A 13774-nucleotide genomic window follows, 5' to 3' on the forward strand; every position below is an offset into this window, starting at 1 on the left:
AATAACAGGAGTTTTAAAGTGAGGGGTTTAAACTGGTAAAAACAATCAACCACCTAAAGCTGGTCATAGTAGTATGGTGGTAATAGTAGTATTGAAACTATCAAAAGGCACTTGTGGATGCAGTGGTGTTTTATTCTAGAAGCTAAAAGGTTCCTTGTATTGTTGGAATGCTATAATAACCCCAGAGAATCACAGCATTCTATTATATGTACTGGCTAATCATCCAACATGAGCAGCAATTAAAATAAGGAGAGGGAATTACATTCTAGTATTATGAAAAAAAACCCCAGCAACCAACCACAGTGATTTGTAAGGGAAATCATACAATCAAAGAAGACAGTGGAGCACCTGATATTACTAACCACTATTACCAGCTGTAAAGACTAGCTCTTGCAAGTTGCATTTTGCCCTATTTTGAATATAGAATTTAGAAAAGTAATAGAAAAGTTAAAAATTAGGAGCAATTTTGAAACACCTTTCAATACTTTTTGTATTTCTTTATTTCCTTTATAAAAGTTCAGGTTTTATGAAAGGACTGCAAAGAGAGGTTTAGATATAGGAAAAGGAATACCTAAATTCTGTGAATGAGCTGCGATGAGTATATACATCTCTTTAAATAATATCCTGTACCACTAGCTTTTATCATTTTTCTGCAGAATATTATAACTTGACTGAGAAAGAGACCCTGGACACTAATCAATAGACAGCTTGAGAGTGCTGAAACAGTGTTGCTTAGTAGCTGGGGAATATGTCTAGGAACAAATGCTGGAGCTTCCATTTCGTTTTCTGTCAGTTGTCTTCACCCAGTGTTAAATGCATAAAATACTTTGGGAATGGGGCCCAGGCCTCTTGAATCCTTTGTTGTGTGGTGAGCAAGAAGGATGTAAGGTGCTGTGAGAACATAAAACCAGGTTTCTGGTTCCCTATAATCTTAACTAATTAGGTGATTATACAGAAGGCATTGAGTGGCCCCAACAGGGTGGTTTTGAAGGATCATGGCCTTTTTTTCAAGATTCTGTGCTCAACACAGTAGGATGCATCAGAGCACATCAGACAGATAAGTGATCTGGGGCTATTACATGCCACCATGCTGATTCCTGGGTCTCTGTCAGGCTGCAGCAGGAGTGAAGAACCACAGTGCCTCTGCTGTGGTAGCTCTGGGCAGGCTCAGCAGCAGAACAAATATTGTCCTGGTCCAAGAGGGAGGCAGCTTAGACACATTCAGTGTTAAGACTCTGGGTTTTTGGTTCACATCTTATGATATCCATTCCAATCTTCTTTACAGGTGTGCCATTGCAGCTCACTTCAGTTCTCTCTGGTCCTCACTATACAGCAGATTGTGCTGTTTGGCTGAAGTCTGATCACTTTGCTTTCCCACACCTCTGTGACATGGGGTTAATGATGTATCTTTTCTCTTGCCATTCACCTGTCACATCTCTTTAATTACCACTTTTCATTGAGTAGATGCACTCTTCTCCTCTGTGTACGGTGTTAATTGTTAATTGCATCCATTGGCTCCTTTTGACCCATGATAGTTTGTGCTGTGAATTTTTAATAGCAATAATAAGAACTATTTCCCTAATCCTTAGCATAAGAATGAACAGGAATGTTCAGCATTTTCATCCCGGTTTCCAGGCCTAAAGTCTCTGTGTACATTGCTTGCCTCTCCACTGACAGTGTTGCTCTATGTAAGCAGAGGAGGTAGTCCTGTGCTCCCCTGGGGCCTCTCCATGGCCCAGGAGCACCATTTCAGCCCAGCCATAAGCCCCTGCCCCGGTGACATAGACAGGATCCTGGTCTTCAGCTCTGCTCTGCTGGGTCCAACACATGGGCTGATGTCCTGGCTTGACCTTAGGCCTGCCTTATTCTTACAAACTTGCCGGATGACCTGGACTCGTGGCTGAATGTGGTGGCCATCTGCAGGCCTGCCCTGCACACCTTGCTCATGGCCTGTAGGACAGAGACCTGGATAGGGCAGAGACCCTGCTCTGTCAGTCATGTTAGGAGCTGTCAGTCTTCATTGCTTCCTGAGAAAGAGCTTTATATGAAAGTGATGTGAAGCGTGGCTGCAATGAGAAGGGAGATGAAATGTAAAATCAAGATTGACTCAATGAAGAATTCAATGCAAATATTAACTTTGTTTCCCCCTTCTGCTAATACACATCTAGCTTTGAGCTACAAATCCCCACACTCTTGGATGAAATATTTTCAGTTATTGAAGGAATCCAATTTGAGTGCTGTTCTTTCCCTTTGTGGTGCAATAAGTTAAATAATTCACATACTGCCTTACACAAGGAAGAAGCACATTGCTGGCATCCTGTGCTGATTTTCTCTTCCCATTTTTTCCTGTAGCCCATAGTCAGGTCTGACCAGAATCAGTCAAATCCTTGGTTTATATGCAAGTGCCTCCATTAGAAGTGAGATTAAACTCCTTCAAACTCCTTAATCAAAATACCTCCTCTCATACTCCCAGAATAAGGTTACAAAGCTCTAGCACCTGTCCAGGTGATGATTTATTCCTGTAGATGGAAGGCAGGAATTGCAACTCCCTTTTCATTCTTGCATACCTTCCACCATTCTCAAGGATCTGAAAAAATACCATCTCTAGTTTTTCAACAGCCATTTTATATTTTCTTTAAAATGGATACTCTTGGCTAATGTACTCAGAATGGGATAATAATGACAACTTGGCATGCATAGAAGCACTTTATACAATTCAAAATGACAAGTTGTCAAAAAATATAATGGACACCCAGGGGTGGTGTACCTGACCTGGGGAGAAGACCATTCAGTGTCTTGAAGTTTAAACTGGGCAGCCCTGCTGTGAAAACACACTTGAAAGCCCCATTGTCTGCTGGGTTGCTTCTGAGCCTTTGAAAGTGCATGGGAGTAGACTAAGGAAAGGTGTTAATTTAAACTAGAATGCCTGAATAGCAACACAAGTAGACAAACTTGCAGATAAACCATCACTTCTAATGCAGCCATTATTTCTCTGTTGCACTGCTGTTCTTCTGTTCTTGCCCCCAGTGGAATGTCTCAGCTCTGTTTACAGTGCCCAGCAATGCCACTTGTGTGATGGACCTGGAGGAGGTGGCTGAAGTTCTCAGCTACTGACTGCCTTCCTTAATGTACCAGGTAATTCCTTAAGGTTGTACATGATTCTTGTTTTTTTTAGTTCATGTTGGGTAGCAGCACTAATTTCCTTTTAGCCCTTTTCATCTCTTTCTTGATCAAAAACACACATAAGACTACATTGTCTCCTCTAGACACTGATCCTTGAGGATGCATGCATACTTGTACCATGCAATACTCAGTAGGGATGACCTCAGAAAATTATGTGAATCCCTTTAAAGGGAGTGCTAGGAATGTGGAGAATCTGAGAAAGTTTGGGCTTGCAAGAGGCTGCTTAAATGTGAATGAAGATGCTGTCTAGCTTTAGGTGTATATAGAGAAAAAATGTGTCTGCTTTGTCCTAAAACCAGCATAAGAAAAAGAAGAATTCCAAACACAACCCAAAGCTCTAGTTCCAGCTGCTCTAACGAGTAGCATGAAAAATCTCTCTTTCTTCTGTATTTGCAATTCATTTATATTGTAATGTTTATACAACGTAAGATATGGGCTCTGGTGCCTGTAGGCAGCTAGGCTATCTGTGGGATTGTACTTGTGCTCCTGATATAGAGCAGTTCACTTTCTCAACTGGTATTAGCCTGAGCTGTTGATGACACACTTCAACACAGCCCAAAGCAAACCAAGCCTTGTGAAGAGTTTATGTGACTGTAAAACAATTCATACTAATGAGCTCTTTGAATTCAGACTGATCTCTTCAATCTGGAGCTAGAATAAGTTGGCTAGAATAGAATGGGGTAAAAAAATGAATTTTCAAAGGCCCACTGAAACATTGATGAGGCTAAGTCACAATGTGAAACAAGTTTCTGTGAAGGGGCAGGAAAGGGAGCCTAAGGCAATGACATTTGTAATGCAGCTTTCACAGTTGTTTCAAGTTAGAGGGAGAGAATCCAGATCTTAATGTGCAAGTGGCATTTACTGTCTCTTCTACAGCAAAAATCCTTTCAATAACAAATACACATTTAGACTGTCTTTGATCTCTTGAAGCAATATGATTAGTTAAAAGACATATTTTGGTTTTCATTTTCTCCCCTCTTCTATCCCTAAAGTTTAGAAGTGGAATTCTGGTCATCTTATATTTTTTCTCCCCTAGATTAATTTTAAAACATTTACAGGACAAAACATCGAAGCTTGTGGCTGCCTGTCAACTTTCCCAAATCCTAAGTATTTATAGATGTCTGTCTCTGGACTGTGTATCTGATTTAAGTCTCTAATACATTTTAGTGAATTCTGAGCACAGCAGTCATTGGAGTCAATTTAAAAAATAAACTTGTGGATAAGTATGGGAAAACCTTGTAGTGCTGCTTTTCTTTTCCAGTTACATCAGTCTAATATCAGCTATTCCCTTTCTTTTCAAGTCTTCTTAAAACATCACAATCCCTACAGCAGGACACATATCCCAAAGTGGTGCTCAGGGTATCTGTGACAGTTTAGCAGCAGCCTCTGGGTTTCAGTCAGTGGTTTGTCTCACAAGTTAGGACATGAATGATGCAGCTTAGCCTCTTGCAGAAGGAGATTTCCATTGGTCCATAGCCTTTAAAATGACAGTGGGGGCTCAGTCTATCCTCTGAGGAGTATCTGGACTCTGACATGATAAGGAGGAGGAAGCACCTTTACCCACCTGCACAAACTGCTCCTTCAGACCCAGGCTGCTGAGACAGATCATTAATGACACAGTTTGAGTTGGTGGGTTGGAGAGCTAGGGATGGGGGTGAAGTCAGAGTTCTGGTCAAGTTCCTGTACTATGTGTGTGAAATTGTCCAGCCCACCCATGGAATGACTAGTCCAGATGAAATTACTGTGCTGGTGCCTGCCACGTCGCATGTCATCATGCCCAAGCCTGAGCTGTGGCTTTGCACTTTCAAAATGCACACTAGGGCAAAGCAGTTATGGATCTCCTTTGGCAATGTCTGGAGAAAAAAAATATGTCTGATTTTGTTTGGCTGGCACTTAGCAATGCCGGGCATGGGCTCACTTCCTTTTCCTACAGAAATTTCACTAGAAATTCTCCTGCACACTGTTTAAAAGGTCTTTTACAGAGCTGAAGCTCTATGGTCTTGTCCTTCCACTCCTGAAAAAGGGAGGTGAGCCCTTCTCTGGACGGGATGGTTCCTGTGTGGCTGAAGACAGGGCTGAGGCATGCTGGGCTGTGCTGATGTAACAGGCTCCCTGCAATTTTCATTCAGATCTGGTTGGCTGTGAGCTGGCAGAGAGCCTCAGCCTCAGATACGCCTCCAACTCAGATGATGTCATCCCTGCTTTTTTTTTTTCCTCCTGCTTCAGAAGTCTGTTGTGTATGAACGCTTAAGGTAATTTCCACACCACTGCAAATCTCTGGGAGCAGGAAGTTCCTTGTCCCTCTCCCAGCTGCACTCTTTCCCAGCACCATCACAGACTCTGCTCGCCCTTTAAAGAGAGAGGAGGAGCAAAAGGAAGATGAATTTACCGCAGTGCATTTTATAATTGATTCTCGCATCCAGGTCAGAGTGTTTACTGACAAGACGTTGCAGAGCTTCACGGTCCTAACACGAGTGTAAAGTAGCTCCAGCAAGAAACTCCAGACCCTGCTGCTGCCAGAAGTGAAACTACTCGCCCTGCTCGGTCGCTTGGCCCCTTCCCCGCCCTCCCACCGTGTGCCATGCAGCGATGCATCCAGCCAGCAGAGGACGGGGTAGGTTCCCTCGGCTGTCAGTCAGTAGGAGCTGCCCGATTCGGGACGAGCTGATCGGGAAATAAGGACTGGCCCTGCGGAGAGCAGAGCACAGACAGCTAGGGTGTCCAGCCCTGCCCCGTACCCTGCCTGGACGCATCGCCTGCTCGGCATCTTCCTCCCTCCAGCCCCAGTCCGGTTAATCCCGCCTCATCTCCCGCGAAGAGCTGCCTTCTAACTTCGGCGCCGACGCCAGCTCAGCCTGCACGTCGTGGGCAACATGGGGGTTGCGGCATCCCCTCTCTGCCCCGGGGGCAGCCAGCCTCCTCCTCCTCTTCCTTCCACCTCTGAGCCCCGCGCTGGAATCCCTTTGGCACAGCCTCTTCACCATGTCCTGCCAGGGGCGGAGAACCCTCAACCGAGTGCCTAAGCGGGACCGGCCCCAGCACCGCGGACAGATCCCGGCTCCCCGCGGACAAGCCCAGCACCACGGACAGATCCCGGCTCCAGCACCGCGGACAGATCGCAGATCCGAGCAGAGCAAGCCCAGCACCACGGACAGATCCCGGCTCCGGCAGACCGGCCCCAGCCCCGCGGACAGATCCCGGGGTGCCCCCGGGCTCCGCCGGCTGCAGGGAGGGAGCTCGGCGCTCCTGCCTTGGTGCCCCGGGTTCCTGCGTACTGCTGGCAGCTCGCTGCGGTAGCGGCTCTCAGCTCTGCCGAGAAATCTCCCCGCACGCACTGCCACCCACCTTGCTCACGGCGCCAGAAGAGGGCTTGTGTTTGGGCTCAGCATCTGTCTTCTGTGGATTGGGATTTAAGAGCTTGGACCGTGCCTGGTTACAGTGGTGTATGACTCTACAGACCCCGAGGTGCACTACAGAGTTAGGAAGAAACCTTGGATTGGTCACGGTGTGGACTGCTAAAAAAACCCTATACAACCAGCAAACTCAACTCAGGCCTTCCTGCCTCCCTGCAACCAACTTTACACACACACACACACACCCAACCGTGAGAATTCCCTCCTTTCCTCCTCCCTCCATGCTCCTTTCTTCAGCGACTGTAGGATGAGGTATTTTCTTCTATCTGGCTCAGGGTAAAAGCTACCCTGAGGGCATCAACACACATCTGGCAGGGGCTGAAAGGTTTTAATCCAGCCGCTACTTCAATCAACAATGGCCAATGAACCAGTGATTCTGAATGTTTATGACATGGTGAGTATGAAACACTACTGGCTGGGGGATCAGTGGGGCTTGGTGAGAGTTCATGCTTGGAGGGCAGGCACTGTACAAAGAGGAGTCAAGCACAGATCCCCTGAGGGGCTGATTCCCTCCCCCTCCCTCTCTTCCCTGGCCCAAACTCCTCATCCAAGCCTGTCATCCTCTCATGTCAGAGATGATGCTGACCCTGCTTTTAAATTCTTTTTTTAAATTTTATTTTAGTGTTTAGCATATTGAGTCAGATTACACATATTGTGCCAGATTTTCTGCAGGATTTTTCAGGAGCAGCATGATGAGGAGAGAAATTTATAATTTCAAGTGCCCCACTTAAGGAAGAAAATGTGATCACCTCTGTCTGTGTTAGAGATAGTTGTCCTTTAATTTTGAGTGAGCAGGTATTACCAGGTTGTGGGGTGGGGGTCAGGATTTCATCTAAGGAGGAGAAACAGCTGTAGAGTTGCAGTAAGGACATAGTTTCTAATAATCTGGATCAATTCCTCATATGTGTAAGATTGTAGTTAATGATTTTCTCAGAAGCTAAATTGCAACAACAAGAGTAAGAAATTGCCTGGTGAAGTTTCAGCACATAAAGGAGCATGGGCACATGGTGTTCTGCAATATTTCCTGAAAGCTCACAGAGCAGCAAGTGGTTTTCCTTGACCTCTTCTTGCAAGAGGGAATGTGAGTAGGTGTTTTCTGTGCTAGCAAATCAGAAGGTCCAAATCTTGGCACAAACCCCCAAAGAGAAGGTGGCTTGGCACAGCCTATTTGCCTGCTGGTCTGACAGAAACTTAGGAGAGGCATGTTCACATGAGGAGTGTTTTGATGACTATATATTTCACCTTAGTTTTTTAATTACCAACAAATGATTTTTAAAAAGTAGTTTTCAGATCTTCCACAAATTTAATGAACCTTTCTGGGGAAAATACGACCTTACAAGGCCCAGGTGCTGACTGAGCTCTAAATCTCCAGCTCCACACCTTTAAGATCACAGCATACGTTTGCTTTTTATCATCAGGCAGTGACAACTTTTACCAGGAAGCCCACAGAATAGTGTGGGTTTCCCTGTTGGGGAAATCCAGAGAACAGACACCAAAAAGATTAGGAGTGGGTTGCTGTAAAAGTCAAGTGTCTTTTTATCATAAGGATCAAGGGATCTTTTGTGAACTAAAACAGGTGGGTTGTTTTCTGAGGGAAGAGTGAGTGGTAAGGGTTATTTAGGTAGGACTGTATCTGCATTGGTGAGCAGTCCAAAAAGCACAAGTACAGTGGACTGAAGCTGCCTCTTCCAGAGCTATTATTGGTAAAATTGAGCAAGTTGGTGTAAAATTCTTCCCAAGACTTTGGTCTTCAGTGTTTATTGGTCAGTTGCTTAGCAGTCTGAAATGTGGACTCCTTCAAGATGTTCTTCAAACAACAGGTTTGGTAACCCAAAAAGATGGTATCTAGTGCTTGACTACAAGGGACTCAAATTGCACATGAAAGAGTTTATCATTATTCCTTTGAGGAAAATAAAGGAGTTTTGCTGTCTTTTTATGATATCCACTGACTTCCTTGTAAATTTTTTTAGTTTATTCTGAAGCAGAGTATGGCCTAAGCTTTCCTCTCTCAGCCACGGTTGATCCATCCCAAATCAATTAATGTTTCACCACTGAGCTGGAGAGATCCATATACTGGATGGACATGGTCTTTACCTTTTTATATTTGATTGATTAACACCAAAGATGAAGCCTTAAGTAATTAAGGCAGAAGGAGCTTGCTGTTCATGTTCACTGTGTTCTGAGATGAACAGTGAACAGAATTGAGGTCATCAGTTTACTTCAGACTGAGTTGTTTTTGCTGCTTAGCAAACCATGGAAATCTTCATGTGTAAGTACTAACTCCATGGGTTAACCAATCTGTACACGAAACCATTCTATTTTCATACAGCATCTGTTTGACTACCACTGAGTCACCTGTAGCTCAAGTCCTACATTATGACTGTTGAGGCTACATGCTTTTCCATTGCTGCTATGATTTTAACACCACGAAGCCTGGAATGTAGCCACACAAAATCTGCACTTTGTTACACTGTGGTGGAGAATTGCAGGGGAACTGGGAAATGAGCACATTTGCTTCAATGACTGTTGGAAAACTAGCCTCAGTGGAAAAAACCCAACAACAACAACAACAAAAAGACAGCTGGGAACAACAATTAACTGGATGTAAAGCTCTGCTTTCCTGACAAAGAACATGACCCCCGTATGGCAACTGGAGGCACTTACACTGCAGGAAAACTTATCCCTAGGGCAGAAGTTCAATTATGGGCTTTGTGCAGCTATGAAATACCCACTCTGTGTAGTCTTGTGTATTCAAAAATTATAGCCATTTATCCTTTTACCCATTGGATATGAAGCAGGCTTCTTTAGGAAAAAGAGTGCTGCTATTTAATGAGGTGTTTTGCACAAATTGCTGAAGCAGGTAGACCTATTTGAGGCTTGTTTTCTTCAGCATAAAATAATGGAGCAAAAAACACTGGGTTTTCCAAGTGTTCTGAATATTGTCATCAAAAGCAACCTTCCTTCACCCCCAGTGCACAGGGTGGTTATATCCTATGTCTTGCCAAAGAGCTTGTACACACCTGGACACTTGCAAAACAGACAGGGCAGGTGGACTTTGCTGCTCAATTAGGACAGTTTAAAGAGTAGATATGTGGGATACTGAATTCTGGTTTAATGTGTAAGTGTGAACACAGAATAACAACATGGATCATGGGTTTGATCACTGATGAATCTCTTTGCCAGTCTAAATTCAGCTCTTGCATGGACTTAATCTAAGCCATCTGCTGGTTGGAGACCTGCAAGAAATAACTAGGTCTATAAAATCTGTGACAGAGTTTGCCCAGATTAGTCAGTTACCACTTTGTTTTCAGAGGAACAAATCAAATTCCCTTTCATAACTTGCAGCTCTTTTCCCTCCAGTCTGGCTCAATAAGCTGTTTATCATGAAATAGATCTTACTTAGATCACAGGCACAGGGTTGATGTTTTTTAGTCAGGATATTATCCTATTCCTTCATCACTTTAAATTTTTGTGGCTTACATTAGAATAGTTTATTTAGTCACTGTACATTAATAAATATTGCCTACTTCAATCAGGCAGAAGAGTAACTGCAATTATATTCTGGGTCTAAATCTTTAACAAGCTAAACACGTTCCACTAAAAATAGTTTGCTTGGCAGAAATTCAGTTTGGGGGCTCTCTTATTTTCAGTTTATTGCATAGCACATTCATGCTATCATATTAGAGGCAAAGATATTCATATCACTGTTATCCCTCTTTTATTACAGATGAGGTTCTCCTGAATTTCCCCTGTCTTTGAAGCTGGTAACATATAAAACTGTTTTGATCTACTGTCATTCTTGTTTGCTCCTTTTGCTGGGGTAAATGAGCCTCTGAGATGTGCTGCAGAGGAGAAGGAGAGCCCTGGTCAGCAGGGAGCCAGGGAGCAGTGATGTCGGGTCTGTTTGAATGAGAGGGGGGCTCCCTTACTCAGCCTTGTCCCACAGTCATTCCATTGATTCCACTGCCATTACTTGTCATTCCCTCTGGAGAGGGAAGTAATGGTCAGGTCACTGTAGATGCACTGAAGGAAGAGAGATGCTTTGTGCTTCTGTCTTCAGTACATAAGGAGCTTTTGAGAAACAGCAACAGGATTGCAAGCAAAGCACTTCATTCTGTGAAGTGATTGTTTTACAGCATTGACTAGATCATGAAGTATGCCATTATCTCTCTGGAGGAAAGAATAAGTCTAGTTACTGAGAAAAATGTGAACGTGTCTGTGCTTACTGTAGGTGAAAGTCTCAGATGCTCTCAGCTCACTTAGTGGGAAGAGTGAAAAACCCTAGTGCAGGTGTGGTCCCATCTCTGCACTGCTTATTAGTTGTTTGTGAGCTGCTGTGTGTGGAGAATCACAGCATCACCTGACTCTATTTGGTATTCCAGGAAGGCACATGGAGAGAAAGGGGAATTTTTTGTCAAATAAGTTGATAGGCGTGAAATTTCTTGCTGTGATGAGCTGAATGGTTGCTCTAAGTCAATAGTAGAACTTGTGGTCTTGAAAGATTAAGTATAGGACAGTCACTAGGACTTTTTTTTACCTCCTTTATATGTTGACCACAATGAATGTATTTAACAGAGAGCAAAAATCTGCCTTTGGGAGATTTTAATTGAATTCTGGCAACTCCTTGGCAACCCTTAATACATATATATATATTAAATTACAAGCTTTGTTTTTCCTTCAAATACTTGCGAGTCATCTCTAGCCAAAATTTTTAGTCAAATCTGAATCATTTTGGTTCTCCAAAACACACTGTTCACTCAAAAGTTTGCCAAGTTCTTGAAAGGGCATGGTAGGTGTACCATATTCTTATTTGTTCTGTGACCAGTCACAAAACTCGTAAGAATTCCCTCTTCCATGACTAAAAACTGGCTACGGAAAATCTGGAGTGTTTTAATCTTCTTCACAGGCTTATTGTGGAGGTAAGATCAAAGATTTGGTGTTTAGCATTTTACTTTATCACTGACTCTGCATTTACCCAGATTCTTATTCATTCTTCTGTCTTCCAGCCATAACCAGCACAGGGCACTGGATAACAAAGTGGAATGGGGAGCTAACAGGGGCCTGGTCTGGAGATGGGCTCCCCACAGTGCTGCAGCATATCCCACAGGAGTGCTAAATGCTGTTTTTGTAGGAGTAGTCAGACATAATGCTGCTTAAAGGTGGTAATGTGAGGGATCAGGCAGCTCTCAGGTGTTGGTTTTTGCCTCCTCCTGGAGCTTTGAGTTGGCCTTCTGTGCTGCTTTTTTGTTTGGTTTGTTTGGGCTTGTTTCTTTCATTGTTTGTTTGGTAGAACTGTGTTTAGATTCAATTATGCATATGCTGCATAATAGGTTCAGGGTTTCTGATCACTCCTGTGACATACTATGATACTTTCTGTTGTGGGCCCAAAAACTCTCTGGGAAGACTCTTGGTTAAAGGTCAGAGAGCCTAAATAGACCACTGCTCAGAACAAGAGAGGAGAGCAGAAAAAGCTGCTCTCACTGGATAACAGCAGAGTCCTGAGCCCAAGATATGACAGGTGTGTCCAGACTGTTTCAGTTTGCTTGGATACAACAATTCCCAGTGCAAATGATCTTGACTTTGACAAAAAAAAATCAGTAATTTTTTAATAAAAAGATGTTATGGCAAATTTGATGGCAGTACATTAGAGGTTTCAAATAAATCAGGCTGAGCAGCCTGGCAGTGTGTGCAGGTGAGGAAAACTAGGCTTTGTTTCTGCTTCTCTTTTCCTCCTAGACTGCATCAATTTCATATGAGTGACAACAGGTAGACCTCAGGCAGGGTAGAAGAGTGGGATTGCTCCCTTGCCCTGCTTGAATGCAGAAGCAGAGGGACAAGAAAAGCAATTTAGTGATGCTGAGCACTGTTGTAGTCAGTGCCTGGTTCAAGCCTGTGGGAAGATGATGAAATGCAGCTAGACATCCCTTCTCTCTTGTGTCTTTGGAGAGAGGAAATCAATTGGAGGAAGAAAAGATTAAAAAACCACTATTACAGTGAGCTGCAGCTGAGTCCTGTCCTTCAAGAAGAAGGAATCCAAACATGTAATCTGATTTCAATCAATTAAGAAGATAAAGAATAAGTGGCATGGCCCAAGTTATTAAGTTAATAAGCAATGAAGTGTGCCCATTTATGCATAATAAGTGAATTTTTGTTGTCTTAGCAACAGCCTGGAGATGTGTTATCCATCAGGGAACACATGTTTGGATGTTGTCAGGGTGACAAGCTGGCTACCTGTCCATGTTACTGCAAATCCTCTCCAGCATTGCAGCCCTGTCACTGGCTCCTGCATGCTTATGCATGAGATGTCTAAAGAGCTGTCTCTTGACTGTACACAGGGCATTGCTCTCTCCAGCCATGGCATTTATCCCGTCAGCAAGCTCACTGAACCACTGCTCTGTTGCCCAGTGGTCTGACTTGAACTGACTCATCCAGGGCAACACGGGAGTTGTCACTTAGTCCTGTTTGCCTTATGAAAACTGCTCCCCAACATGCTCTCCTTTACATCAGCAAGTGTAAGAAACCTAAGGAGAATCTGGGAAAGCTAAAAACAGTGATAAAAAATGTGTGAACACTGCTTCTAGAGCAAAGCCTCACAGATCCTGTCATTAGTCCACAGTTCCCACACGAGTGGTCTTGAGTTGGCTCCTGCAGGTGACAGTCTGACTTGGTATCTCTAAAGTACTTATTTCAAGGCAGCCTGAACTCTTGTGGAGTCAGGAGACTCCTGTGCAGGATTTCAGGTGTAAGCCCAGGGGCTCAAGATCCAGGGTTACTTTGCTGTTATTGGAAGCTGTTCTTTAACCCCTCTACAGGCAAAGTCACAATCCCCTGGCCTGGCTCTGAGCAGCTCCGAGAGAAATGATTGTTTCCTCTTGAAACCATATGGAAGTTGGTTTCCAGTGATTTTTCTCTGGTGCTTTTGGGCTTTCCCCTTACAGAAAGGCATATTCCTTTTAGAACATGACACTTCTGTCAGCAAGATTTAGCTTCTGGCTCACTAGGCTGTCAAGGTTCCTCATTTTACTTGGCTATTCCTTAAAACAAACAAATAAACCCCCAAACCAAACAAACCCTTCTTACTATTGATGAAAGCTGATGTGTTGACAGTACTGGAGACTGTCATTCTCCTAACAAATAAATTTATGCAAGCAGTAGCAAAGCAGACCCTTCTGGCTTTT

The 13774-nt window shown here is 43.7% G+C and overlaps 1 protein-coding gene across 1 annotated transcript in view; it reads left to right on the forward strand.

The window, feature by feature from the left end:
• Positions 1–682: 682 nt before the first annotated feature.
• LOC130253793 (deubiquitinase DESI2-like) overlaps positions 683–13774 on the forward strand; it is a 57983-nt gene continuing 44891 nt past the window's right edge. Inside the window, exon 1 of the mRNA XM_056492695.1 lies at positions 683–6990. Coding sequence (XP_056348670.1) covers positions 6952–6990 — 39 coding nt within the window. The 5' untranslated portion in view covers positions 683–6951. The remainder of the gene's footprint in view (positions 6991–13774) is intronic.

The sequence above is a fragment of the Oenanthe melanoleuca genome, chromosome 5 (genome assembly GCF_029582105.1).
Source record: "Oenanthe melanoleuca isolate GR-GAL-2019-014 chromosome 5, OMel1.0, whole genome shotgun sequence".
NCBI lineage: Eukaryota > Metazoa > Chordata > Aves > Passeriformes > Muscicapidae > Oenanthe > Oenanthe melanoleuca.